This window comes from Etheostoma spectabile, chromosome 5 (genome assembly GCF_008692095.1).
Source record: "Etheostoma spectabile isolate EspeVRDwgs_2016 chromosome 5, UIUC_Espe_1.0, whole genome shotgun sequence".
Classification (NCBI taxonomy): Eukaryota; Metazoa; Chordata; class Actinopteri; order Perciformes; family Percidae; genus Etheostoma; species Etheostoma spectabile.
The window spans coordinates 16695690-16721265 of record NC_045737.1 but is presented as its reverse complement, the minus strand read 5'-3'; the positions used below and the strand labels follow the sequence as shown (position 1 = coordinate 16721265).

The following is a 25576-nucleotide window of genomic DNA, read 5'->3' as shown; positions in this document are numbered from 1 at the left end:
TTTTTTTTTTTTGCTTGGACCAACGACGAGGTGGAACTGAAAGGTACGTAAGACTACCTAACCCGACATTAACCGTGTAATGTTTGGTCATCATTTCCAAAGGTCTCCGTTTCTGTCCATCCAGACTACAACTTTGCCCCAGAGTTTTCAAACTTACATCAACCTGATACAGCAATATCTAGCTAACGTTTGCAAACATTAGCTTATATTAGCCACCATACTAATAATGCAGATTGAGTATGGCTGTCGCAGCAAAATGTGTGATTGTATTCAAATGAGTGTTTACAGTTGAACCTTGTTATGTGTATGATTATGCCTTTCAGAAGTTACATAGTCTTCACGTCTTTGAGTCAGTTGCCTTAAAGACAGACCATACCAGATCAAGGCTGTAGCAGCAAATACCCTGCATATTTTGATTAGCATTTTATTGATTCCAGTGCTCGAATTACGTGGGAGCCAGAGAGAGCCGAGCTCCCATAGAGTGAGGACTGGCTCTCATGATGGCAAAGTCAAAATGAAATAAACTATTTAAATTTTAAACAACACTCATTATCCGTTGTCCCTTACCATTAGAGACGTTAAATTAAAATATTAAATATAGGCTACTACGGGACGTAGACCTGAGCCTACCCTGCACTTCACCACCACACCACTAGGCATTGGGAGCAAACTGCATACTATCAATTTGACAGCACCTTGCTTTTAGCTTAATGTGCTTTTGAGGTAAATACCACCAATGCATCTTAAATACAAATATCACGGTCCGTTATGCCACCAAAAAACTGGCCACCTGCGCTAAATTCATATTCAGCCCTGACAAGTTTTGGTTCTGAGCAGGGCAATTTGGTCTGTTTTGTCTCTGGAAAGCCCAACACAGACGGCTTCAATGATTGTGTGAATTGATCTGTAGATCTGTCCGGAAAGTTCCCCAATATTTTCAAACACCTGTCAGCAATCTCTGATGGCAGAATATTCAGTGAATAGGCTACCAGACCACATCTCAGTGCAAATTCCAAAATTGTTCGTCTATTTATTTCCACAGTTCAACACTTGAGACGACTGAACACCCAGGTGTTGTTATCACTACGTGTAAATAAGACTAGAACATAGTTAGGCTGTGCAAGGGCTTTGTTCATTTCTGCCAGTTAGTGCATTTTCCCTGTGTATAAGTTAGAGACTACATGCAATATTGTGTTTGACTCTGAGGATATCTGACACGGTGGTCTGGTTCAAATATGTTACGATTTATTTTAATTATTTAATTGAGAATAACTCTCAGACAAAATTGTTGTTAAATTGTCTATTTATTTGTATTGCAAAATTTAAATGAAATATGGACTGTTACAATCAATCAAATCGAAATATGTTGAAATGAATTAGAAGGAATCCATTTCTGTAAAAAAAAAAACCGAAAAGAAAAAACTCTGGGATTTCAAACTCCAGGCCATTTATGAAGACTATGGTTAACTGCTCCTCAGATCTCTACAGGGTAAATCCAGACAGCTAGCTAGACTGTATATCTAATCTGAGTTTTCTGTTGCACGACCAAAACAACTTTTGAAGTACAGTACATGTTCCACCAAAACAAGTTCCTCCCCGAGGCTATTTTGCAGAGTTCTGTCGGGCACTTAGTGCCGCCAAAAATGATTGGTGTAAAGAAATGCCAATAAACCAGAGCCCATTTTTCTAGCCAGACCCTCCTCCACAGCGCTGTAGAGGAAGGTCTGGCAAAGCTGGACTACGTTTTTTGCTGAAAACAGCTGCCTGCCTCCATCTAAAAACAACCTATGAGAGTGGTGAAAGGGAACCAAAACAGTACAATTTTCGGGCAGCTAAACAACGAGGTGAAACTCATTCTTAAACTCTGCAAGATGAGGAGAGCTGCAGATCAAACTGGGTCTACATTTCCAACTGGATTTTGATCCACTGTTATTAGAAAAATATTATTTTTTTTCAGCTTCACATATCCATGACAGCTCATGTGTTTGGGAAGGCACTCCATAAATAATGTTTTTTTTTATTATTATCATCAAAGGACTCTCCAACATCCCTCCCACAGTGCCGGTATGATTTCTTTTTCACAAAAGTTTCCCACTGGGGTTAGTGCAGTGACATCATTGCAAACATGCAACATACTCTGAGCCGGCTGGAGTCAATAGTCATCACTGTTCTGTGTCATCATGGGGAAAGCATCTCCCATAATCTGGGGGCTGTGGGGCCCCCTAATTGCTTTATGTAATAATATTCTGCAGTGATGCGCTCTTCTGGGAGCCACAAATGTAAATCCTCCCCCTCCTCATCATCTTCTTTCTTCATTAAAACATAATGTCAGCACCATGCCAACAAAGGGACAATTCACAGAGGCTGGGAGCCCAGTTGGTACACATAGTGCTGCACTGATGGACTGATCAAACACAATCAAATGTTCCCTTTGGGTATTATTAGTAACCCGTGGTCTTGTGTTTATTTCATATTTATTCATTTATCCAGGCAAGTCAATTAAGGACAGATTGTTATTCACAATGACTGGATAGGGGGTTTGCAGAAACAATAAATATCATCGCAGTTATACGATAATGATGCATAGAAATCTGTGAAAGAGTGAAGTAGCTCAGGGTTAAGCTGGCTAACACATGAGGGCTTGGACACAGTAAATGAGTCAACAGACAAAGTTGCAGAACAAGGGCACCATTAAAGCACACATTCCATTTTTAAGATTATTTTTGGGTGTTTTTCCCTTTATTTTTTTGACAGTGACAGTGGACGACAGGAAAGGTGGTAGAGAGATGGGAGATGACAAGCAGCAAAGAGCCGCAGGTCGGTTTTCAACCCGGGCCACTGCAAAGGACTCAGCCTACATGGGATGTGCGCTCTAACTGCGTGACCTAGAAGTTACCCCACACATATTCAATTTGGGTCTGTGGCTGAAAATTAAGCAAACATCCACCAACATGAATAACACTTAGTTGTAATTTTGAAGTATTTATTAGCCTGTATCCCCCTTGAAACAGACAATACTCATTAGTTTGAGTATCTGCTTGATACTTCCGCATATGAGATTCATGTTCTTAATTAAAGGTGCACAATGAGTTCCTGCATGGTTTCATGGCATCTCTTATTGATCCACTAGCTGCCTGCCCCCTTAATACACTGTGAAAAAGCCCGATCTCGGGAGACAACACAGGGTCCGTAAACGTCAAAAAAACACTAGTGGTACAGGAAAGGCACCAAAATATGACAAACCACTCACCAGCCAATCACCAACAAGATGGTTGGGGGAGGGGGTGGGGGTTTGTGACAGTTAGTCATGACAGTTATGGAAACATGGGGGGAGGGACGAGCTTGCTCTGTTTTGTTGGAAATTGACTTGGAACGTGAACAGAAGTGACCATGAAGGAACTCATTAGGGATGTAACTGTGTGAAAATGTAACCTCACGGTTATAGTGAACAAAATTATCCCAGTTTTTGGCATTATCACAGTATTTTTAAAAGTGTGTTCAATATGTTAAGAAAGCACTGATAGGCCTACGCAAGCTGAAATAGTTTCAAAAAGCGTATTAGTGTTTATTATATTACAAAAATATAGACAATAGGCTTGTAAAAGCGATTGAAAACTGGCTACTGAAACACCGGCCCACTGTAGGGGGTCAGGCAAGAATTTGGATGTGGTAATAAGCAAATAATAATGCACATGTCAAATGTAAGCATGTGACTTACTATGAACATTATTTACCAAAACTAAATGTTAAAGGCAAGAAACAATATTAAGAATTACATTCATTTCTCTGTAATAATTAACATAGATCTAACATATTGCTCAGTAACACAAACTGAGACTAAGCCACATCTTTTACAGCATAGATATCCATAACGGAGCAAACAGTGTAATACACCTTTAATAGTTGAGCATGTGGCTCCACAGCGCTGGTCTGTTTACTGGCGATTGCATGTTGCTAGCAAATTGCACAACACAACTTATATTAAACCATCTGCACATTTATCAGCTATGCAATACGAAACACAGCAACAGCAACATTATCAGGGCGATGATATATCTCTTTCTCTTTCTCCAGATAAATGTCACGTCGTAAACTTCCACTTTGTAGCAGAACACTTATTGACAATAATGAGGCAGTAAAACCCATGACAGTTTAGCAAGCTACAGAATAGTTTTAACATATGTTCTGGGCTACACACGTCACTTCAACAAGTCTGAAAAACGGGAACGAAAAGAAGAAAGATAGAGAAACAAGTCCGTTAACAGCTGCTACATTCTGTTCCCTTCTCCTGCAGGGCAACTTCAGGTGCCTCGGACAAAGCTGGGAAGGACTAAAAACAGGGTTTCCACCCCGTGGTAATCCACCGCGATAATTAAGGATAGTTTAACTGAAAACAGTAATCATTACCGTCAACATTTCTACCGGGGTTTATCGTTACACCGGTAATTGTTCCATCCCTACTCATAGTGCCCCTTTAATGTAATCATTTTGGTTTGACTCACAGTCCAAAACTAAGAAAAGTAGCAAATTCTCAAATTCTCTCTTTTTTTTTTTTTTTTAAATGGATTAAGTGGTCTTTGTGTTCCTGACTATTAATTTAGATAAATTGACAAAAGTTTCTGTAGTTAGTTTTTTTACAGTTAACTTATGGCTTTTTTGACTATTCATCTCAGCTCTAGCCACAAAAGAGTCAGAAAAGAGTATTTCACTCAAAGAGAAGAAATGAAAACACAACAGAGGTGCTATGCACCTTTCTAATATCACATCAATTGTATGAGTGTGTCTCCCATGTGTTTTTAGCATTAATGTGTATGCAGTAGTAGCATTTTTTTTTAATTTATTTTATTAGGTATATATTACCTCATAGATGGTTGGCACTGATAAGGACTGCGCTTAAATTCATTGTATCTAACAATGACACTAACTATATTCGATTCACTTGAAATATCCTGAATTAACCAATTAATCTTTACTTTATACGTCAACTAGAAAAACATGCACCGACTTCCATGGCTGGCCATCGTCTCTCAAAGTCATTCTCATCCTCAGCGCTCTCTCAGCCTACAGAAGGAAACAGCTGATTCTTCTCAGGGTGTCCTGAGTTTAGACACTGCTGTAGAGAGACCGGAGCGTCAGGAGAGAATCCACAGCTGCTGTCAAATGAAAACCACTAATGGTGGGACGGTGGTGAATGGGTGGGTATAATTTGTCAGGAAGGAAGCGATAAATTGAGGCATATTCTTGAAATCACAATGTCTTTTTTAACAACTTGTAAGAAGCCAAATGGTCACCGAATAGTTCCCGTACTCTGTTGAAACTATCTAACAAGAAAGCCATGTGAACACTTAACTCAAAAAAGTCAAGCAACTACAAAAGTTAAGTTACAGCTTGCAGCAACCAACAGAGGGCAGACTTGTAATGAAAGAGGAACAAGACCCTCTGTGAGCAAATTGATTAGTATAACTTGTTGCTCTGATGTATTTTGTTGTCCATTAGCAAGCTGATCAAGTAAATCTAATTTAATGTCCTCATTAAGCTTGCAGGCATTGTTGCCTTTAAAGCCCCATTGTTTGTGTAATTATTCATTCAGAGTCGCAATGTGTTTCTTGTGTGTGTGTGTGTGTGTGTGTGTGTGTGTGTGTGTGTGTGTGTGTGTGTGTTGTTTTTAAATGAAATGGTGATTTAAAAAAAAAAAGTATTTCGCTAATCACGAAGACCAAGATTAATTGAATGTGAACAATTTAGTTGACTCTTTGGTGTAACACTTGGTTTAACATTTTTTTATTCCTCTTTTTGTTATTATATTTATAAGACACATGCTGGAATAATGTCATGTATCACAGATTGTTGAAAGAAATATTTCCACTGGATTTTTCATTTATTTTGTATTACTTTATTTAACATGATCGTCGAAGGTGCAATATGTAGCTTAAAATTTTTTTCCCCCTAAATGATTCAGCCCTAGTGTATGTGTGTGCATGCATGCTTGCGTGTGTGCGTGCGTGTGTGTGTGTGTCTGTGTGTGTTACAAGACAGATATGGGATATGTGGTGAGAACAGTGCTGTCCAGTGTGATCTGTAAATTATTGTCATACTGGAGGCGCTGAAGAACTTCTTAAGTTTTGGCTTTGGATTGTCTTACGCCCTGCTTTTTCTTCTTCTTTTTTTTGAGTCCGAACACATGTTGACCATCACGCTTTCTTCTAGAGGATTCTGCATTCTTGACCTAAAAAGTCCGCACAGTTGGTTTTCAAAATCACACTGCCACACAGCAGACGGCAAGATGAGACGCTGTTTTCTTGACTGTTTTGGACATCGATCACTGTGCAGAGCTCACCTTCCATTTGAGTGTTTTCTTTGCAAGAGGCCTTGTTTGGTGAAAGTATCGGGGGGGGGAAAAGGGTCTTTGCAAAGTGGTATTATTAAATTTCATGCATTTTTTGAAATTTCTTAAAAGATGGTACTATGAGCTCTTCTTCAGTTCAGTGGCACTAAGATTCAAATCCCTGTCTGTTGTAGAAATTCAAAGATCCCATGTGTGTGTCTTTTCTTTCAGTGTCTATTCACAATGCGCTTATTTGCACATAATGAACAGGCATAATGACACATAATGAACAGACTGACACACTGAAAGAAAAGGCACCAGGCAGAAGATGTTCCTCAGAAACTGGTCAGCATGGAAGTTTCACAATAGACTCTTTATGCTGAACTGAGGCTGATTGGGAAATAATTGTCTTCTTCTGCAGTAAATAACAGCAACAGTTTGTTCAGAAGGGAAATGCAAGATGGGCCTGACTATTTCATAGAGTAGATAATGAAACTGATGTTAATCTATGAATGCTTGATGGATCACAAAGTTGCTCGCTATTAGAGCTTTCACACCCAGCCAGTAATTTGACTTTTTGCAGATGGAAAGTGTGTGAAATTACATTTTTAAACATTTAGAAGTTTGTAAAACGCCTGACATAATCTGTGATAGGCTAAGATTGTCAGACCGGTCTTGATGGTGACAACTTTGAAGATCAGAGGAAAAATGTAATTGGAGATCCATCAGACTGGCGTACAATTATCTGGACAAGTGGATCACCTTTAATGTGCAATACAACAGCTCACAAGGACTAAATAGCATATTGGAAGAGAAATGAAGAAGATCAAAAAAAGTTTAGAAAGAGTTAGAGTATAAAATACCCTTTTACAACAGCCAAATCACACATAATAATCACAAAACAATTAAAATAATGATCTGAGGTACATTAGAAATACCCATAACTAACTCAAATAACTACAAACTAAACTAATACTGCATAAACTAGGACTAAAACTTTATTATTACTACATTCTATACATGGTTAGTAAAGCAGCAAGGGCACTGTAAGAAATATTGTATAAATTGATTCCCCTTTGGAAAAATGTAATAAAGTTCTTAATTTCTACACAGCAAAACAGCTTTATTTAAGTCATCCGAACTCAAGCAAACTGTTAACTATATTGTGATCTGTACGTTAGTAAATCAGATTGAAAAATTAGCCCGGTTAAATCATGAAGAGTGTAGTGTTTATTTTAAGGTGGCACGGCAGTCAAAAACGTGTCAAAGTCGGGGAAAACGCCACAGGGCAATCCGGGGAGGAAACAACGGGCGCAAATGTGGCCTCTGCTTCATGATCAACCCAACAAAACTTTAAACTTTAACACCGAAAGTTAAGATTTTTAAAACTATAAGCAGAGGAGCGAAGTCCACGGTGCCTCCTTAACGGAGTGCTGGCACTACAGAGTGGGGAGTGCAAAGGAGAGGGTCAAAAAGATTGGTGGGAGGGGATATAACCCTTTTGGGGGAGAGAAAAAAAAAACAAAAAAAACAAAAAAGAAAAACTAAAAAGAAAAAAGAAAAAAAATCACGTGTTTGGAGATCAAAGGAGATCCGCTTTGTAGAGGGGGAGGAGGAGGAGGGAGAGAGAGAGAGAGAGAGAGAGAGAGAGAGAGAGAGAGAGAGAGAGAGAGAGAGAGAGAGAGAGAGAGAACGTTTGCAGGCAGTGTAATTGACAAGGCTTGCAGTGGTGAAATAAACACGCTCCAGCCCGGGCTCAGCTTTTATTGCACAATTCTGCCTCTTTTTGACGCATTGCACGAAGCGCTCATAGACCAGATTTCAGTTACCTTCACCCGATTCCTTAATCCGTGTGAAATTATGTCCCGATCGGCGCAGATCCAGCCGGCAAGATGATGATTTTACCACGGAGAGGCTCAGATCGTGTACCCGACTCGGTGGTCCTGGTGATCTTCGTGGTTGCCGCTTCTCTTGGTACCGTTTTCGCCAAGGATACTGCCTTTGTGGAAGTGGTTCTGTTCGAGTCCAGTCCCAATGGAGATTATACTACGTACACGACGGGCTTGCAAGGACGGTTCTCCAAAGCAGGAGCCACTATCAGCGCGGAGGGGGAGATCGTTCAAGTACGTGTAAAGTATTTGTCTTTGCGTTGGAATGACGAGCAGCAGTCCCGAGCAACACTACCACGACTCGGGGTTGTAATTTTACCTAGCTGCCCTTAAAACTTTTTCCACAGGGGCTGACAAGAGTTGTATATGTTGCGCGCGCGCGTGTGTGTGTACGTGTGTGCGCGTGGGTGTATATGTGTATGCAGGCGGTGTGAGGATGGTACTAAGCTTGCAAGCATATGCGGTCACAAGATGGCTTCTATCTTGTGGAATTCATTCACAGGGAAAACATGCTCTTGCAGGTTATTTTGTTGTTGATGTCTGGAGCTCACTTGTGGGCTCGCTACTGTTAACAGCCATCATTCCGACACACACTTTTAGGAACTGTGTTTTCCTAAAAAAAGTAACAAATCCTCCACCGCTACCAAAAAAGTCTGTAAACTTTTACCGAGCAGGCTTCACGCGTTTCACGACAGCAGCAAGCCGAGGCTGCTATGCGTGCTTAGTTCTGACCGTTTACCCGTTTCAGTGGCGACTTTGGGCCATATATTTTAAACCAAGAAGTTAGTTTGAATTAAGTGGAATTTGTTTGTTGTATTGACCATACCGACATGTAAAGGAAGCCACACGTCCCGCCGCTCGTAGCCTGTTGCTATGTAGTCAACACTTTAAGTTTGAAGTTACATGCTTTTGCTTTAGGCTTACTTGTAACTATTTAAAGTCTTTATGTAATAGGCTATATTAAGCAGAATTGAGAAAGATGTCCTCATTGAAGAAGGCTCCATGTTCCCATGTTTTATTTCCTGGCCCCAAACACGACAAGTGCACTGGAGCTGGAGCAGGGTTTGAGTAGAAGTCATTTAAGTATGAAGCTTTTGTCCAGAGCTAAGTGTTTATTTGAAGTTGTATAATTCTTGCTTAATCTACTTGGCCAGTAAGGCAGCAACAAGTTTGGGGTCTAGTCATGTGCCAAAGAGGCACATGACTAGACCCCAAGTCAGTTAGTTTAATTTTTTTTTTTATGTATTGACCTGTACATGTCTTGTGTTGCTGGTGATGGGAGGAGGCAGCAGCTCTTCGTGAATGAGGAAGCCAATTGAATGTAAAGCACTATTTGTATGGCCTGTATCCACCGTTTTGAAGTTTTGTCTTTTATGTATTTGGATGCATCTTTAAAATCCAAGTTCATTTAGATTAAGTTTGTGATTGAAAGTTGAGCCAACAAGTCCAGTCCCTTGTGACTGATTGGAAGCCGCTTCTCTATGAAGGGGTTTTCTGATGTGAGGGTAAATAGTAGATCTTAAGGAGATTAAAGCTAAGGTGTCCCTGCCCTAAACAATAGCCGATCAAGCCACAGCAGAGATGATGGTTGGGTTATTGTTTTCATTTGTCGTATAAAAGCCAGTAACTCTTGAAGTGTGACCTCAAACTGAAAGAAAATATTGAGCTCAATGAGATCATTGGTCTGTGTTGCGAGGGTAGGTTACAATGCAGCCTATAGAGAGAGAGAGAGAGAGAGAGAGAGAGAGAGAGTGTTGAGGGGCAAGGGGGAGGTAGGGAGGGGCAGGGGCAGGGGAGGGAGGTAAAATGCTGCAAATATACATTAGTGTGCACCCTGTTGCGTCAAGTGTGTACTGGTGGACTGCATCACAGGAAACCTCAACTGTGTCGTAGAGGTTCGACAGCATGCAACCATGAGTCAGATGACTTAAGGCAGCGACTCATTCACACATTTATCTTTTTTCTGTTTATATGAACTGGTACTGCAGTTACACATCTAGCAGCATCCCGCCTCCATCCTTACATCCTGTCACTCTGCAATGCTTGTCTATAACAACTACACAGCAGCATCTTCACAGAGCATGCATGCATTTTTGTTGAAAAATGCAGACTCTTACTTTGAAATAATTATGATATGAGGGGATACTCAGCACAAAAATGGCCCCTGTTTACACACAGTGATGGCCATTTGGCGCCACCCGGTAACCACACACAAATGTCGGACCTCAGCTTTACATCGAAAACCACATCTATTTAGGTTTGCTTTCTTTGCTAACATAGCTTCTGACCACTTAGAGGCAGCTTATATTTTGTCAGGCTATAATGAGGGGCAGTTTGTCCGGTCTTGAATTTCTTAAAGCATATTTTCTACCAAAGATTTATCAAAGTTGAAACTAACAATGAATGACAACCATACAACCTGAAGAGTATAATTTTAAACTGGGATCAAATTCCCCACTTGCAAATCCTATACTTGTGAAATAACATTGCAGAAATGTGTTGGGAAATTGTTGCGGTGTTGTAACGGATATAGTTTCACACTGGAATTGGGTTAAACACAAATATTTTGGTTCCTGGGCATTCAGTCGTCTGCAGTGACCTCTGTAACCATTGCACTTGTCAACTTTTTAGTTTACAAGGTCTGAGCCTTGTTGTGTTCAGTGAATTTGATGCCTGATACGGTCTGCCTGAGGTTTATGGGGCCTTCTAGTCCTCTCTTCTGCTGTTTGAACAGTGCCCTGAGGGGTTTGTGTTACATTGTGTGTACAGTAGTGGCCAGACCTCAGCAGGTAACGGTTCAAATACAGGGGAAAGCTGGGGGTGGGAGGGTGGGGGAGGGCAGCTTGGTAACGTTCCTGAGCAAAGACCCAACCACGATCACCGCTCATACACTCCCAACTCGCCTTTGCTAATTCCCTAAAGCTAACACTCGCTCAGCTGTGCCTGAAGAGTGTGAAAAGTGGCAAATGCTGCAGAGGGCCAAACATAATAAATTAAGTTAGTTTGCTTCTCGCCCTGCTCTAAGAGGGGAAGCATGGTGACGCAGATCGCGTGTGTGTGTGTGTGTGTGTGTGTGTGCGTGTGTGCGTGGGTGTGTGTGCGCGTGGGTGTGTGTGTGTCAGTCATTCCTCAAAGATGACCTTAAAAGTGTGTTTACATCATTAGCTCCTAACTGTGATTCATGGTGAGCAGAGTACTGCTGGTTGTCCATCCTGCCAGGTAGTTCATTCTATTCACCTCTTGTTCCAGATTGAAATACTTCCTGTTGAGACCTGAATGAAAATAGCCTGGCATAATGAAACCAAGCACGGCTTTAAGCCCAGAGAACCGGATTTAGTGCACTTGGACTTAGCTTTATATTTTACATAGCTTCAACGTTATGGTAGTTTTGCTATACCTTTCCACGACTTGCAGCAGTTCTGATTCAAGCCTTTTCAGTAGGGCAAATAATGGTCTACCCGAATCGTCCCCTGATCTGAATCACCCAGGTGTGAAGATGAGACTCCTAGAGTAATAGCTGTTGACAAACCCAAATGACACTGAAAGCACTCTGCTTCTACATGTAATCCAATTTCTGGTTACAATGGAGGTCACTCAGTCAGACTGCTGGACACCATGTTTTTCACATTCCCATCATTGTTGACGGCGCACACAAACACAGCTCTCCTGAATAATACACCTTTTAATGCCAACGGAAATGCCATCTGCTGCTCATCGTCCTCTATTGTCTTCCCGACGCCAAATCGTCTTTCCTGTGGCGAGATGAGTTGCGATGCACTGCACGAGCGCACATCTGCCTCTGATTTCCAGCGGGCCTTTGCTGTCAGCATGTGAGTGAGTAGCAGGGACGTGGCAGGGGCACAGCGAGGACCAGATGGAATTCATAGTGTCGTCGGGCAGAACCAGAGGGAATAATGTGGCTTTTGCCTGCTTCCTCTCAGAAGGGACACAGAGACAGGGACATCCCCTGAATCCAGCGTCAGGAAGAAGAGGCTATAGGTTCCCAACACCCATGAGCTGCTCTACCTTTGAACTTCATCTCCATGTGCATGGAATGCCTGTAACTATAGCTGGGCGACTTCATGGTGTGTTTCTTTGAAAGTGGCTGTTTTTTTTGCTTCTTCTGACTGGATGTGCAGGGGGAAAGTGGTGGTTTTGAGCTAAGACAACGATGAGCTTAAATACTGCAGCTCCTACCTTGGATCTGCAAGAGTTGTGTCGCGCTGCATTTAGACTATAATGAGAGCTTTAGTGGTTTAAGGCATCCAGCGCGCTTTCTCACCACAAGCTGGAAACCCCAAGAGGCCATAATGGGCCGGGCCCAGACGGGAGGTGCCAGGGACCGGGCCACTCCCAGCGCCAAAGCAACAGTAGCAGTACACAAACGCTGGTTTAAAAGGTTAAAAGTGCTGCTCCCTACTTTTTTCCATTTATTGGCTTGGCGGTCGCAGCTGTATTTTAAGTGCTATCGTCTCTTAACCGCCACCCTGTTTCACTTTCATGTCCCAGCCAAAGTAATTTGAGGCTGCGTTTCTCTGCTTTTTTGGAATAGAACAGACTAAACTGTTTTTCTCTTTCTCTTGCTTAACACCCCCCCTCCCACACACACACTCTCATCCTCACCACTTGTCTGCTCGTTTTGATACAGCAAAAATTTGTCATGCATCTTATAATGTGTGCGTATGACTTCAAACGAGGATTACACCTAGTTCCTGACTTTAATTGCGTTGGGGTGCCTTGTTGTCGTAGGGTTTTAGGAAGTCGGCCATAAACCACAACATCCTGGTCCACGGAAGTTTTTTTTCCATATCGTTGCCCAACTCTCTCTGCCCTAATGAAGGCATACCATTCTTTAAAGGTCCCACGGCATGACAATTTCACTTTATGAGGTTTTTAAACAGTAATATGAGTTCCCCCATTCTGCCTGTGGTCCCCCAGTGGCTAGAAATGGCGATAGGTGTAAACCAAGCCCTGGGTATCCGGCTCTGGAGCTGGAATCTTCCCCTTTATGAGGTCATAAGGGGCAAGGTGACCTCTCCTTTCTCTGCTTTGCCTGCCCAGAGAATTTGGCCCACCCATGAGAGAGAGACATCATGGCTTTCAAACGAGCAAAGTGGCAGTTGGTCAAGGCCACACCCCAGTCTCCACCTTGCCCCCCCTCTCTCCTCCTCAAAAGCTACAGACTCAGAAATGGCACATACTAAGGAAAGCTCATTGTGGGACCGTCTCTAGTGGCTGTAAGTCTGCACCAAGGCTGAATTTGGGGAAAGAGACTTTGGATATTAGGGGACAACTAAGGCTTATATAAAAGCACCATGTCATGGGACCTTTAAACATAGATTTCAGTCATTTCTTAAGCCTATACATTTTCTAAACATAATGACAATTGCCATTTTTATATATCCATAGACTAAGGTAGCATCTTCAATTGACTTAATGACAACTATTAAAAAAATCTATTGACTTCACAGTGATATTGAGCAAGAAAAAGCTGCAAATCTTTGCTTTTGAGAAGCAGGAGCTGGCTAATATCTGACATTTTTCCTTGCTAAATTATCAGTTGTTGTATAACATTGTTAGGTTTCTGTAAATTGACCTATTCAGCCACTTATTCTATCACAATATAACATATGTGTAAAATCCTGAAAAAGTCGACAACTTCTATTTTTTGCCTGATTGCCTGCAAACATTCAGGAGCATTTGACTCAAAAATGCCTAACTTCTTGTTGGATTTCCTAGTACCTGTCCAAATTGGCCACACCATCTCTCAAACCAGCAGTCCCTGTTTTCCTCTCCACGCCTCACTCTTTTTAACTTCTTGTCGTCTCCTGTGTCTTTCTCCCTGAGCGTCTCCTTCTCACTCACTACACAGCTCCACCTGGAACAAGTGCATGTTGGTACTGGTGGCCCCAGTAGCTATGTTACTTTCCACTGGGCTGAGCCGATCTTTGATGTTCCACTCCGAGAGAGATTAGCAGTCAGAGCTGGTGCTCACTGCTAATTTCTCTCTACTATCCAAGTCTCTCCCCGGGGGGAACCCGGGGGAGAGACCCCCCCCCCCACGTCGCTCTCCTCCTGATCTGCTATTGATTATGTGTCCGAGCTCATTTTGTATGAACGCCTTGTCTTCTGCTTAACAATCCAATGATGAGGAAATGGTAATTCAGCTTTGCCCTGAGCCTTTGACTTTCTATGATTGCTGGGAAATGCACCATTAGATAATGTCACACTTTGGCAGTTTTTTTTTGTTTGTTTTTTTGAGTAAAAGATGAAGAACAGCCTGGAAAGGTTGTTTTTGCTCTCTGACTAGCCCCTGGTCTGTCAGTCTGCGGTTGATGAAACAGAGCTGAAAGGCCCAGTCCATCCCCTAAGCCCATATTTTTTATCCACTGGCACAGAGGGTCTGCAAAACAAAGGCTAAAGGGTCGAGGGTTATGAAATGACAATGCTCACAGTGGCTCATCCAGGCAGAGGCATGCTTTGTTGTCGGCCAGGAATGTGCTGACAAACCGTGGAAGGCCACAACGCCAGCCTCCCCTTTTGTTGTACTTTTTTGCCAATAGACTAGGAAGGTAGCTGCACTGGCAGTCCAATTCACTCCGAGCACTACACTCCATCTGCCTCCTTCTCCTCCTACCTTTTAATGAATATACCTACATCCTTGTGCCCTCAATCCTCTTAGTACTCACATTTGTTTTTGTGAACAGAGACGTGGTATCACAGATCCATCCCATTCTCTCAAGTTCAAGAAGACAGGGTTTCCTCCTATTGTGTACATCGGAATTATTAGCCCCATATGGTTATAAAATATGTTGCTTAATAAAATCTTGCCCTCTTGTCATTTTGATTCATGCTAATAGGTTTTAGCCCTATTTGACATTTCTCTGGTTATTGTTCAAGGAAGCCGTTACAGGTTTTGTGCACATGATCACCCTCAGCCTAATGCATCATATTCATGTTGTGAGGGTATTCCTGACAGGCTCTCTGTCAGAAACCTTGCCATTTATTTCTTTTTCCCCCTTTTGTTTCCTATAATGGATTCCAACACAACTGTGGCAAAGGTACTTTACAGGGGTGCCTGATTGGGACAAATCAGTTTCAGGTGGAAGCTCTCCGACCCCATCATGTTCATCTCTGCCATAACGTGTGTGTGTGTGTGTGTGTGTGTGTGTGTGTGTGTGTGTGTGTGTGTGTGGGTGTGTGTTGTGTGTGTGTGTGTGTGTGGTGTGTGTGTGTGTGTGTGTGTGTGTGGTGTGTGGTGTGTGTGTGTGGTGTGTTCTGTTAAATAAGGAAGATCCAGGCTTTAACACAATGGGGCCAAGGTATGATAGATTGGGCTTGCGTGGTCAGATGAAAACAAGCTGGGTTATCTCCGCTTTTCTTTTGGTAGAGTGCTGCATGTCCTCCAGCTCCACAGTGAACTGCCTCTTCCCACCTCCTCCTCTTCCTGTTGCTAAAGATGCGCCCTAGATTTTTTTGAAATGAAAAATTGGCTTTCTTTTTATGTCGTCCCTGTATCGTGTGTATGCTGAAGATATTTGGGGCACATGGTTTTCTATTTTGCTCTTTGCTGTCTTTTTGTTTCTCCAAAGGATAGCTCATTTTATTCAGTTGCACCCAAAGCTGAGACAGATAAATCACTGTTTCTGTAGTAGTACAAGTGAGACCTTCGGCAACACATTCTGCTTTATCTCCAAAGAAAACTGGGTCAGGTGTGACTTTTCCTTTTCATTAATCTACAAGTATAGAACCTTCACTAACGTACCATGCCAATAAAACCTCTGTAGTGCAGCCTTGGGCTTTAATAAAGCCTCCACAATTCCTCCTGTCCTTCCCCTCGACCCCCATCGGCAGCTAAGTCCACGCCGCGTCCCTCTCCAGCCCCTGGACCCTGATCAGGGAGGGGCCTGCAGGGTTGGGTGAATAGCTGCCGGGAGTCGTGCTGCGGGTGTATACCACATGAATGTGCCGCCTGAACAGATAGGATCAGGCGAGGCGGGGAGGCCTGGGAGGCCGCGATGCTCGGCGCAGCCCCACGCGCTAACATCAAAGGCAGTGCAGAGGGGGGGGGGGGGGGAGCGAGGGAGAGAGAGCGAGGGCTGGGCCAAACTCTTCAAAGGCCTCTCTGAGTAACGCCGGCCCTGATATGCGGCGCTGCAAAACTGAATGATGATGTAATTGAAGGCCTTCGAGCTAAATCCACTCCCGTATAAATAAAGGTGGAGGTTTTTTCGTGCACAAGCACGGCGAGAAAAATACTTTTGAGTGTTATGTTGAAGCCAAAGAGTTTAGAACACCTCGAAGGCAAAGGTGTTGGGTCCTGACGCCATGCTAACATAAGGAACCTGCTGAAAGGAGTTTTTATTTACGTTTTCTGATGGAGGACTTGGAACAGGAGGCAGTTTTTATCTGATTTCGGCAGATAGGTTAATCCACTGGGCGTTTCTAAAGTACACAACGGGTGGAACTGAGTTGACTCTGTTCTTTGTAAAGTTTATACAGGGCCTGTGTGTGTCTGTGTGTGTGTGTGCATGTACTTGCTTTGTAATGTGTGTTAAACCAAGCATGACCACAGATTCTTTCAAAATGCCCCCATGATCATCAGGCTGATAACTCATTGACAGCTCCCATGACAGTATCTCCCCTTGTTGAGAGCGCACGGCAATAATTCACTGTTGATTTGGCAAAGGTTATTTGCATGCCTCTGATTGAAGTCCTCTTCTCCTCTGTCTTGTTTTGCGATTGTGTGTCTCTTTGATGTAAAATTAGCAGTAAACAGCTGTACTTTTTTTATTTATACGGACACGCGGAGGTCGGCCTTGCATCCTGGGTCGGTCTCGGACGTCAGGATTGCCGCACAAAGCCTTCGTTGCTGGTCGTATAGCAAAACGCCTCGTCTCCAGCATGTAGATTATAGCAAATAAACGACTATCGCACAACCATCTAGCTGATCGCTGCACATGAATGGACAGGGGCAAAACACAATTCATACCAAAGCTTCCATGTAGGGGTAACAATTCTTCTTCTTTTTTTATCAGTTTAAAAGATATTCAGTTCACAGTGATCTTCTACAGAGAAAAAGTGGCTTACATATTTCATCAGTTTTTTGCTAGATGAATGACTTCATAGCTTAGCAAGTATAGGTAGTTATAAGTACTTGTTAATTAACTTCGACAACCCACTAATTGATTAATGATCTAATGCTTTAAGTTAATAACCATGGCTGCACGAGCAACATTGGCAGTTCTAGTCCACTGTTTGTTAACGGTCCTAATGCCTCTATTTTAGTGTCAGTTTGCAGGTGCATGGCACATTGCTATGACCCAGGGTGCAACAGTTAAAAGGCAGGCTAAGTAAAAAGTTAGTTGCATTATGAATTTATTAGGCAATACTGATGTTTAAAATAACAATTTGGCCAACCGCCCATACCAATATTTTGTTTTCAGCCATAGAAACAAAGAAGAAGAAAAAGACTGACTTGTTTCAAAGTTATTTAGCCCTTCATTACACTGTCTTTGAATAAATACATTTTTATGATGTAATATAAGATTTCAAATTTTAAAAAATCCTTTTTTTGAAAAGTGCAACTCCCTACTCAATGAATATATGTTCAGTACTTTCATAGCCCAACAAAGCTGTCTTTTTGAGAAACATAAATGAAATGTAATTAAAAATGATTTAGAAAGGAGTCGTGGCCAGCCAGCCAGTGGCTTCTTCCCCAAATCAGCAGCTGCAGTAGAGACATATATGCTAGCTACTGTTGTCCAAGTTCGACCGCAAATACCCAACACAGCATTTAGCCAGTGCAAAATAAATGCGACAAAACAGATTTACATCGGCCACTGCCATCTGTGAATGTTGTCTCATTTGCAGATAGCCCAATGGAGAATATCGACGGATGATCCCAAGTTATGTGAAAACTGCAATTGAACTCCATGCTTTGGGGGTAGGAGAGGCGGTCCAAACCTTCCAGATAGAGATATTCTACAACATGCCAAAGAAAAAGCTGCAATTCAGGATGTTTTTTTAAAATTATTATTATTATTAAAGCAGAACTTTTTCATATACAAACTGGATTTTCTTCACAACGTCTAATGTAGACCTTTATCCTACGTTTGCATGGTGTTGATCTAGACATGAATGTAAATATTGGATCTCGGTCTATCTACAGATCTATCTACAGAGCTTGGGGGAATTTTGTAGAGGGAAAACTGTAGAAAGAAGACACCAAGGCATTTTAATTGACACAATATATAGCATTTACAGTTTGTTTAAGATGATAGAGATAAAAAGGTAAAAATGGAGTAGATGTGTCTAGACAATATATTGAAACACCCTGGTCAGCTTGGTTAATGGATATGACATTTTCCATCATGCAAATCGTAACCCCACTTCTGTAGTTCTGCTACCCCGCCCACACCCAACTTCCAAACCCCCTGGCCCAATGTGACCCTTGTGTATATATTAAAAGGTCAGGACAATTACTCCTGGCCAGCTGTGCCCATTTCGTTCCCTTGCAATCCATCTGTTCATCCCCCATTGTCCCTGCATAATGCTGTCAGACGACTGTCAAGGTATTTTTTTTCTTCTTTCCAGCCTACATTTTTTCAAATGTATGTTTTTTGTGCGAGACGAGATGGAGCACATCGTTATTACTGTCACTGTGCTTTCTCAATCTCACCCCTTTTCTCCTCAGAGTTGTCCTTCTGTCATATGTCACTGTAAAAGCTGCACTTCTTATTTTTAGCACTGCACTGTGGAGTTCTTGGCTATTCTTTCATTGACGGTGTATGGGCAGTTTGTCCACACACAACGGCTCGCTAATGATAACTTGTCCTTGGGCATGTCAAGGGATCTAGTTCCTCAGAATGCTGTTTTAAGTAAAGACAGATCAAGTGGGAGAAGATGGGAATGACAGAAAAAGACTATTGCTATTCCGTCTGCATCCCACAGGCATGTCACAAAGTCAAATTGTCACCCCCGGGGTGACATGCATCCCGCAGGCATTTCGAAGTAAACACATCCCAGAGATGTGGCTCTGAGACACGGATAGCAACCTCACCAATCAGTTAGAAGCATCGCTCTTTGTCATATTTAACTGAACGCAGGTGGATCTAAAATTTGTATATTGCAGATCTTGCTTATAAAATGTTTACGGCTCAAATATATTTTAAGTATGATTAAATAAATAGTTCAATGTTTTGTCAAATACTCTTCTTTGCTTTATTGCTTTGAGTTGGATGAGATGGATGGATGTTGTATCCATGTCACAACATGAGACTCGATATCATCTTACATTTTGGATAAATTGTAATATTGTAATATGGTGTAATAAGTGTTGTCTTTACCTGGTTTTACAGGCTGCATTACAGTAAAAAGATGTAATTTTCTGAACTTACCAGACAGTTCTAGCTGTTCTGTTATTTACCTTTACCTACTAATTCATTAAATCATTTCTGGTGAATATTTCTCAAAATTCCCATTCTGTAAACAACATTTTGTTAAAGCACCAATAATATCGTTGCAGTATCGACATTGAGGTATTTGGTCAAGGATATTGTGATATTTGATTTTCTATATATTGCCCAGCCCTAGCTTCAATATAGTGCTTTGTAGTGAGGTGGCACATTGCAGTTCTGTAGTCTTAACACATCATCTGACAACATGATGAACTTATCAAAATTCAGAGGCGAGGTGTAAAATTAAACAAATCTGATATCCACTGTTACTAATCAGAACCCCTCTGAGGAAACTTAAAAAGTTGTACTTCCTAACCGATGAGTCAGTCCATTTGCTGTAATGGCTTTCAGTAAAATTCTGCAATAGATCAGCTTAGAAGAAAGGCTTTTATGGGAAGTTTTACACTCCACTGAGGTTTTATATAGCGCTGCTACCAAATGCTAAATCAGTGCCAATTTTACAGTAACTAAGCTTGCATGCGCAAACCATTTCTATCCTGATTTGATTTCACACCAGACCATCTTTGTGCCTAACTTTAAGCCATTTCCTCTTGGCAAACCACATGTCACATATTTGGGTCAGCTTTTCTGCAGCATCCCCTCAAGCTAAGCTCATGGACAGAGGATTTGGTAAGCTACTGATGCACACGTTCGTCATAATTATTGTTTTGCAAAAGCCGGAGTTAGAAGCACCCCGGCAATAGGGAAAGCTTCAGAATTCAAATTAGAGTGTGGGATTGCGCTTAAAAGTTGTGGCTGTTCTCGGCTTTTGGTTATTGCATCCAAGAAAACACCATCGCGCTCTACTCCCTTCTGGTTGGTCTGGTTGTTGATGGATTAAAAGCTTGAGTTGGCATGGTGCATTTGTTCTCTCACGAGTTAAGGCGGCATGGGAGAAAGGTGAGGAAGACCCTGGAGTATAACCTGCGTTCTCTTCACAGGCTTGGATACAAGAAAACAAGCCAAGCCTGTCAGTACAGCTTTTAAGCAATTTCCCTTATAATTGCATCATAATGAAGCACACAACAGTGAATGCAAGTACATTGCTTTGTCTTATCATTTCTTCCTTCTCTTTCATAAGTCCTTTCTTTTTCTGGTCGCTCTCTCTCTCTCTCTCTCTCTCTCTCTCTCTCTCTCTCTCTCTCTCTCTCTCTCTCTCTCTCTCTCTCTCTTGTCTTCTCTCACTCTGTTAAGCATGGGAGGGAAGGGGGAGGGGGTATAAATGTGAGACCACACATGCTGTGTCAATGTTTGCTAGAATAATTAGAGACAATGTGGGCCAATAACGGGAGGAGTGCAGTAACCTGAACTCACTTTGTTCTGCCCCGGCAGCAACACAAAAGCCATTCACAGATGCACAGATCCGCGGGCTCAGTGCGGGAGCAACTGCACTTTTAGCCGCCTAAGTGCACGGCTCCGAGGACCTGCAGAAAATTGGATTGGTTTCTATGCAACGTCTGCTCTCCCTCCACAGTTTTGAGTCAGTGACGCTGAAGTCATTCTCAAAGCCCTTTTAAGCACTGCCTGTACATCCCTGCCACCACCCCAAAAAGCACCCGTTGTCACCCTCCCCAGTCGACCAACACATGGCCCTGGCTTAGCGGGCCCTCTTTAACTAGAGGATATCCGGCCACTCGGTATGCAAAGAGCCTGTGGATTCCTGACACGAGTGCTAGAGCTGGGCTCAGAGGTGACTTTCAGCGTAGCCAGACAACTGTTGGATTAGCAGGACACTTTACGTTGAGTCCGAGCCAATAGGAGGGAGCCTGGCCAGGAGCAGGGTGTACTTGGTCAAATGCAGGCTAATAGATTCTTTTGAGCTATATATATTAGTTTACATCTTAAGCATGCCAAAGCTGCTTGTATCCAGCAGGACGTACAGTACGCACAGCAGAGTAGAAAGCTTTTTTTTCATAAGAACAATTCCCCCCCAAAATATTGTTTGCAAAGGAAGAAAGGGAAAAAATAAGGCCTAGAAGAGAACCAGAAGTGATTTTTATACTTCAACAAAACACTGTATTGTTGTCTTTAGCATGGGAGGGACAGAAATGTTAATATTTGCCTGAAGATCCCAAAACAATGCCCACTAAGTGTTGTCTAAGCTGCGGGTGTTTCCCTTGGCTATAGCAAGAGTGACCCGCTGCTGTGCTCACACCCGTGGGCGAGGACCAACTGGTTTGTCCCTTTCGGTGTCCATGTTGAAAGGGGACACCGCTATGGGATGCATACATCCCCTGGAGGTTGCTGGTGTCATTGTGGCACCTGTCCCCTCCACTCTCAGCCCCTGTCAACAGCTCTGATTTATTTACATTCACTCTTGTTTTCCAGAGAACTGAACTGGAGAATTGGTTAGTTTATCAGTTTCTGATTGGTAGGAGTCTAAGTTGCATGATTTTTGCAAACTATGTTATGGTTCCTTTTTCTTGATTTTAAGAAACAGTGTTACTACGCTACCTTTTGATATGCTTCTTTTTTCACGTTATTGGAGGAGTATTTCTAAACCTATCAAGGTCTAGAAAGTCTTTCAATCTCCCTTAAGCTCTTGCACAAGAAATACTGCAATAGTGCTTGCTAAAGACAACAACAGTATTCTGTTCCGTAATATTCTTGTTTGGACACAGTACTATGTACTTAGGCTACGTCTCATGTCATATTTATGGATACATGTCTGCAAACCTGATTGCAGTAACTTTTTGTTTATTTTTTTTTGACAAACCACATGCATCCCAAATCTTCCAAGGAGCTTGCTGATTCAAAAATAATACCCTATAGAATAACCTTTAACTGTTTGACCATTCACATTTATTGTTGTTCAGTTTTGTTTGACAGAACCGCCTCTTCTTCTCCGTTTTTAGCCTGGGGATACACAACAGATTTAGTTTAGCTCTTCTACCCAGTGTTCTCCTTTTAATCATTTTCAGATTCTCTCTCTCCTCCTCCTCCTCCTCCTCCTCCCTCTATCCCTCTCCTTCTTCTTCCTTTCCACTGGGCTGATGTTCTGTTCTCCTGGCGGCAATGTGTTCCTCATCACAGCTTGTGTTTCCCCTTATCTACAGTTCTTTTATCAGTGGCCGCCACACATGCCAGAGAGAAGGAGGGGGGGGCAGCTGATGCTATCAGCAGGTGGAGATTTCACCACCAAGTTCAGGGGCCCAGTGTGGCCAGAAGACGGCCAGACCGGAAGGGGTCAAACATTGGAACATGCATTGTGAACACTGAACAATGTGAGCCTCACTGATAATTAAACACCTGCCTGTTTTAATTCCTGTTCTTAAGTCGTGACACAAGTGGTTTTCTTGTCAAACAGTGAAATATTTCTTTCTGTGTTGATGAAGTTCAAGCTTTTTTTTACCCAGTGCCTCTTTTATTCACCTGTTCAGCCATGCTGGCTAGCAGTGCTCATGCTATGTATCTATGAGCCATGTTTAGCAGCAAAATGTTATCCTGAATATGCTATGTTGAAAAGTTTTGGTACTATGCAGTTCACTGTGTCCTGTTTGAGTAATTCCTTGAGAACTTAAATGTCTGAAAAGGTATATATGTCAATGTTCTGTTTTGCTTTTTACCATGTATGTATTCACCCAACCAGTACTAGCTTCTTGAACAATGTTAAACCAGTGCATGTTTTCACATTGAACGTACCCCAGTTGTGCATCTGGTTATTCCAAAGAAACCGCTGTAACAACCTATGTCTGACATTTGTAAAGCAAATTTAAAACCGTTCGTGAATCTGCTCAAAAGTGTTAAAAAGGAGGTCACTAATTGGCAACCAATTACAATGTGGTAGCTTACTCCGAGGATGTGCAGCCCATATGATGTCCTCGCACCACAGAGCGAACAAATCCTCGACGTGGAAGGGACGAAGGGCAGGGATGGTGGGGAGAGAGCACGGCGGGTAAACCAAAGCACAGGCTCACAAAAGCCTAAAATGATATCGCTGGTTGATATCTGGATGCTTGGGATGCCTCGGATGGCTGCTGTACACTTTTGGCTTTGTCTTTGCGGGTATGAATGGAGGCCTCTGTGGTAGTGATGACAGGCTTCTCCGGGCTGGGCCCTGGCTGGCTGGCAGACTTGGTGCTGGAGGTCGGCAGACTTCAGCTCTCTCATAGGGGCAGAAGCCCGACAGGGGATGCTGGTCGTCCTGGTTCTCCCTACAAAAGACGCTCTGTTCTCTGCCTATGACCTGTCCTTGTTATTGTGACATGCCAGGTACACTTCTACGCACAGGTTAAGCTGGAAGCAAAGGGCCCGCAGCACCAGCTAAATCTCCTGCCTGTGTTTGGATGTTTTGACATGGTTATAAGGTTAGTTGGATAACTGGTTTGCAGATGCTGGATGATCTGTCTTGCATAGCTGCAAACTTACTGAAGAAGACATTGCTAGCCTATTTTGTAAATGGTTTGTTGGTTTCACATGAGCTAAATGTTTCAAGGACGTATCCACTATGTTAGAGAAAAAAACTGGCAAATGTTGAACATTTGCAGATATTTACCATACCATGAAACATTGGCATATTCAAAAATCTGTAACTTATACTCCTTATTGATCCCCTTTTTTACACTATGTTGTTATTATAAACTACACAGACACTCTCCTTTCACACCTTGGCAGTGCCCAGGAGCTACCCGTCTACACTCCGTACGGGGAGTTGAACCAGGGACCCTCCGGTTCCCAGGCCAACTCCCTACGGACTGAGCTGCTGCCATCCCACTGGTCACATCTTGAGCAACAAGTGTTGAGTGATCAAACACTGTTTAAAGACACTCATTAGACTCATTAGATGGGTTAAGTGTGAGTCTGTTTAACTTTGCCACTTCCAAAAGTTTTTCTTTTCTTCTTAATTTATTAAATATTTTTAAGCTTTAATTCACCACAGATACTTGCAATAGACAAGTAAAAAGATTTTTTAACCATGGCAAGAAAGCTCTGATTCCTGACTGTGGGCCACTGTGGGCTTATTTCTATTTTTCTGAGATGTAGCGTGCAGATGCTGCCTTTGAGTCCCATGCACATCTAGGGGAGTACAGGTGAGCGTTTCAAAAGAGAAGGAGCTGCCATGGCTGTCACAAGAGGTTTCATCATTCCTTGTTCTGCTCTAATACAGCATCACACAGCCGGCCAAGACAAATGTGAGGTAAACACACTGCTCACTGGACTGTGTGACTCACCCTCTAACATGCTTGCCGCACGCCCTGGGGACTCTAATGGGCTGAGGCAAGCTATGGTCTTTTCATGTTTTTTTGAATTATTAACGAAATAAGAAGAAGCTGTAAATGGACCAAGGGGAAGATGGGGCATCCACACGCAATGCATGAAGAGCGGGAGCTCTCCCAGACCCTTCACATGCCCTCCCAAGTTTATCCCATTTGCCCCTCTTGGAGATTCACAGGGCCTCTTTGATCTCTGTGCTGTCCTCCCAGCTGGTGGGCCAAGGGATGCAGACAGCCCTCTTGCTCTCTCATTTCAAGTCACACATTCTTTCCTTAAGGACCCAGAGGTCCCGACCCTTAGTTGCAATGGAATTTCATATGCAAAAATAGGCCAAACTTGACAGGCTATTTGAATATGCATTTGTCTTCTTTTCGTTTTCATCATCCTTCAATTGTCAGAATTAGGCATTCATCTTCAAGGTGTCATGGTGAGGCGTATGTTAATTTGGGCTCAAGGAGCGTCAGACAGACCTTTCCCGACCCTTCGTCTTCCTCTGTTCTTTTAATATTTTCATCATGCTGATTATTAGTTTCAAAAGTGTTCGTATTAGAGACTAAAAGACAAAGTTCATACAACTATGTCACTGTTCAATACAAACATGGAGGAGTAGGCTCAAAGTAACTGACACTGCAGACTGGGTTTTCAAAATAAATCGCATATTCACACAGCAGTATAAATCAGCTCAAAGC

At 42.4% G+C, this 25576-nt stretch overlaps 1 protein-coding gene across 2 annotated transcripts in view; it reads left to right on the top strand.

Moving 5' to 3' along the window:
- Positions 1–7973: 7973 nt before the first annotated feature.
- Positions 7974–25576, top strand: part of znrf3 (zinc and ring finger 3) — a 68998-nt gene continuing 51395 nt past the window's right edge. For both annotated transcript variants that reach the window (XM_032515946.1, XM_032515945.1), the window contains exon 1: positions 7974–8448. In XM_032515946.1, coding sequence (XP_032371837.1) covers positions 8218–8448 — 231 coding nt within the window. In that variant the 5' untranslated portion in view covers positions 7974–8217. The remainder of the gene's footprint in view (positions 8449–25576) is intronic.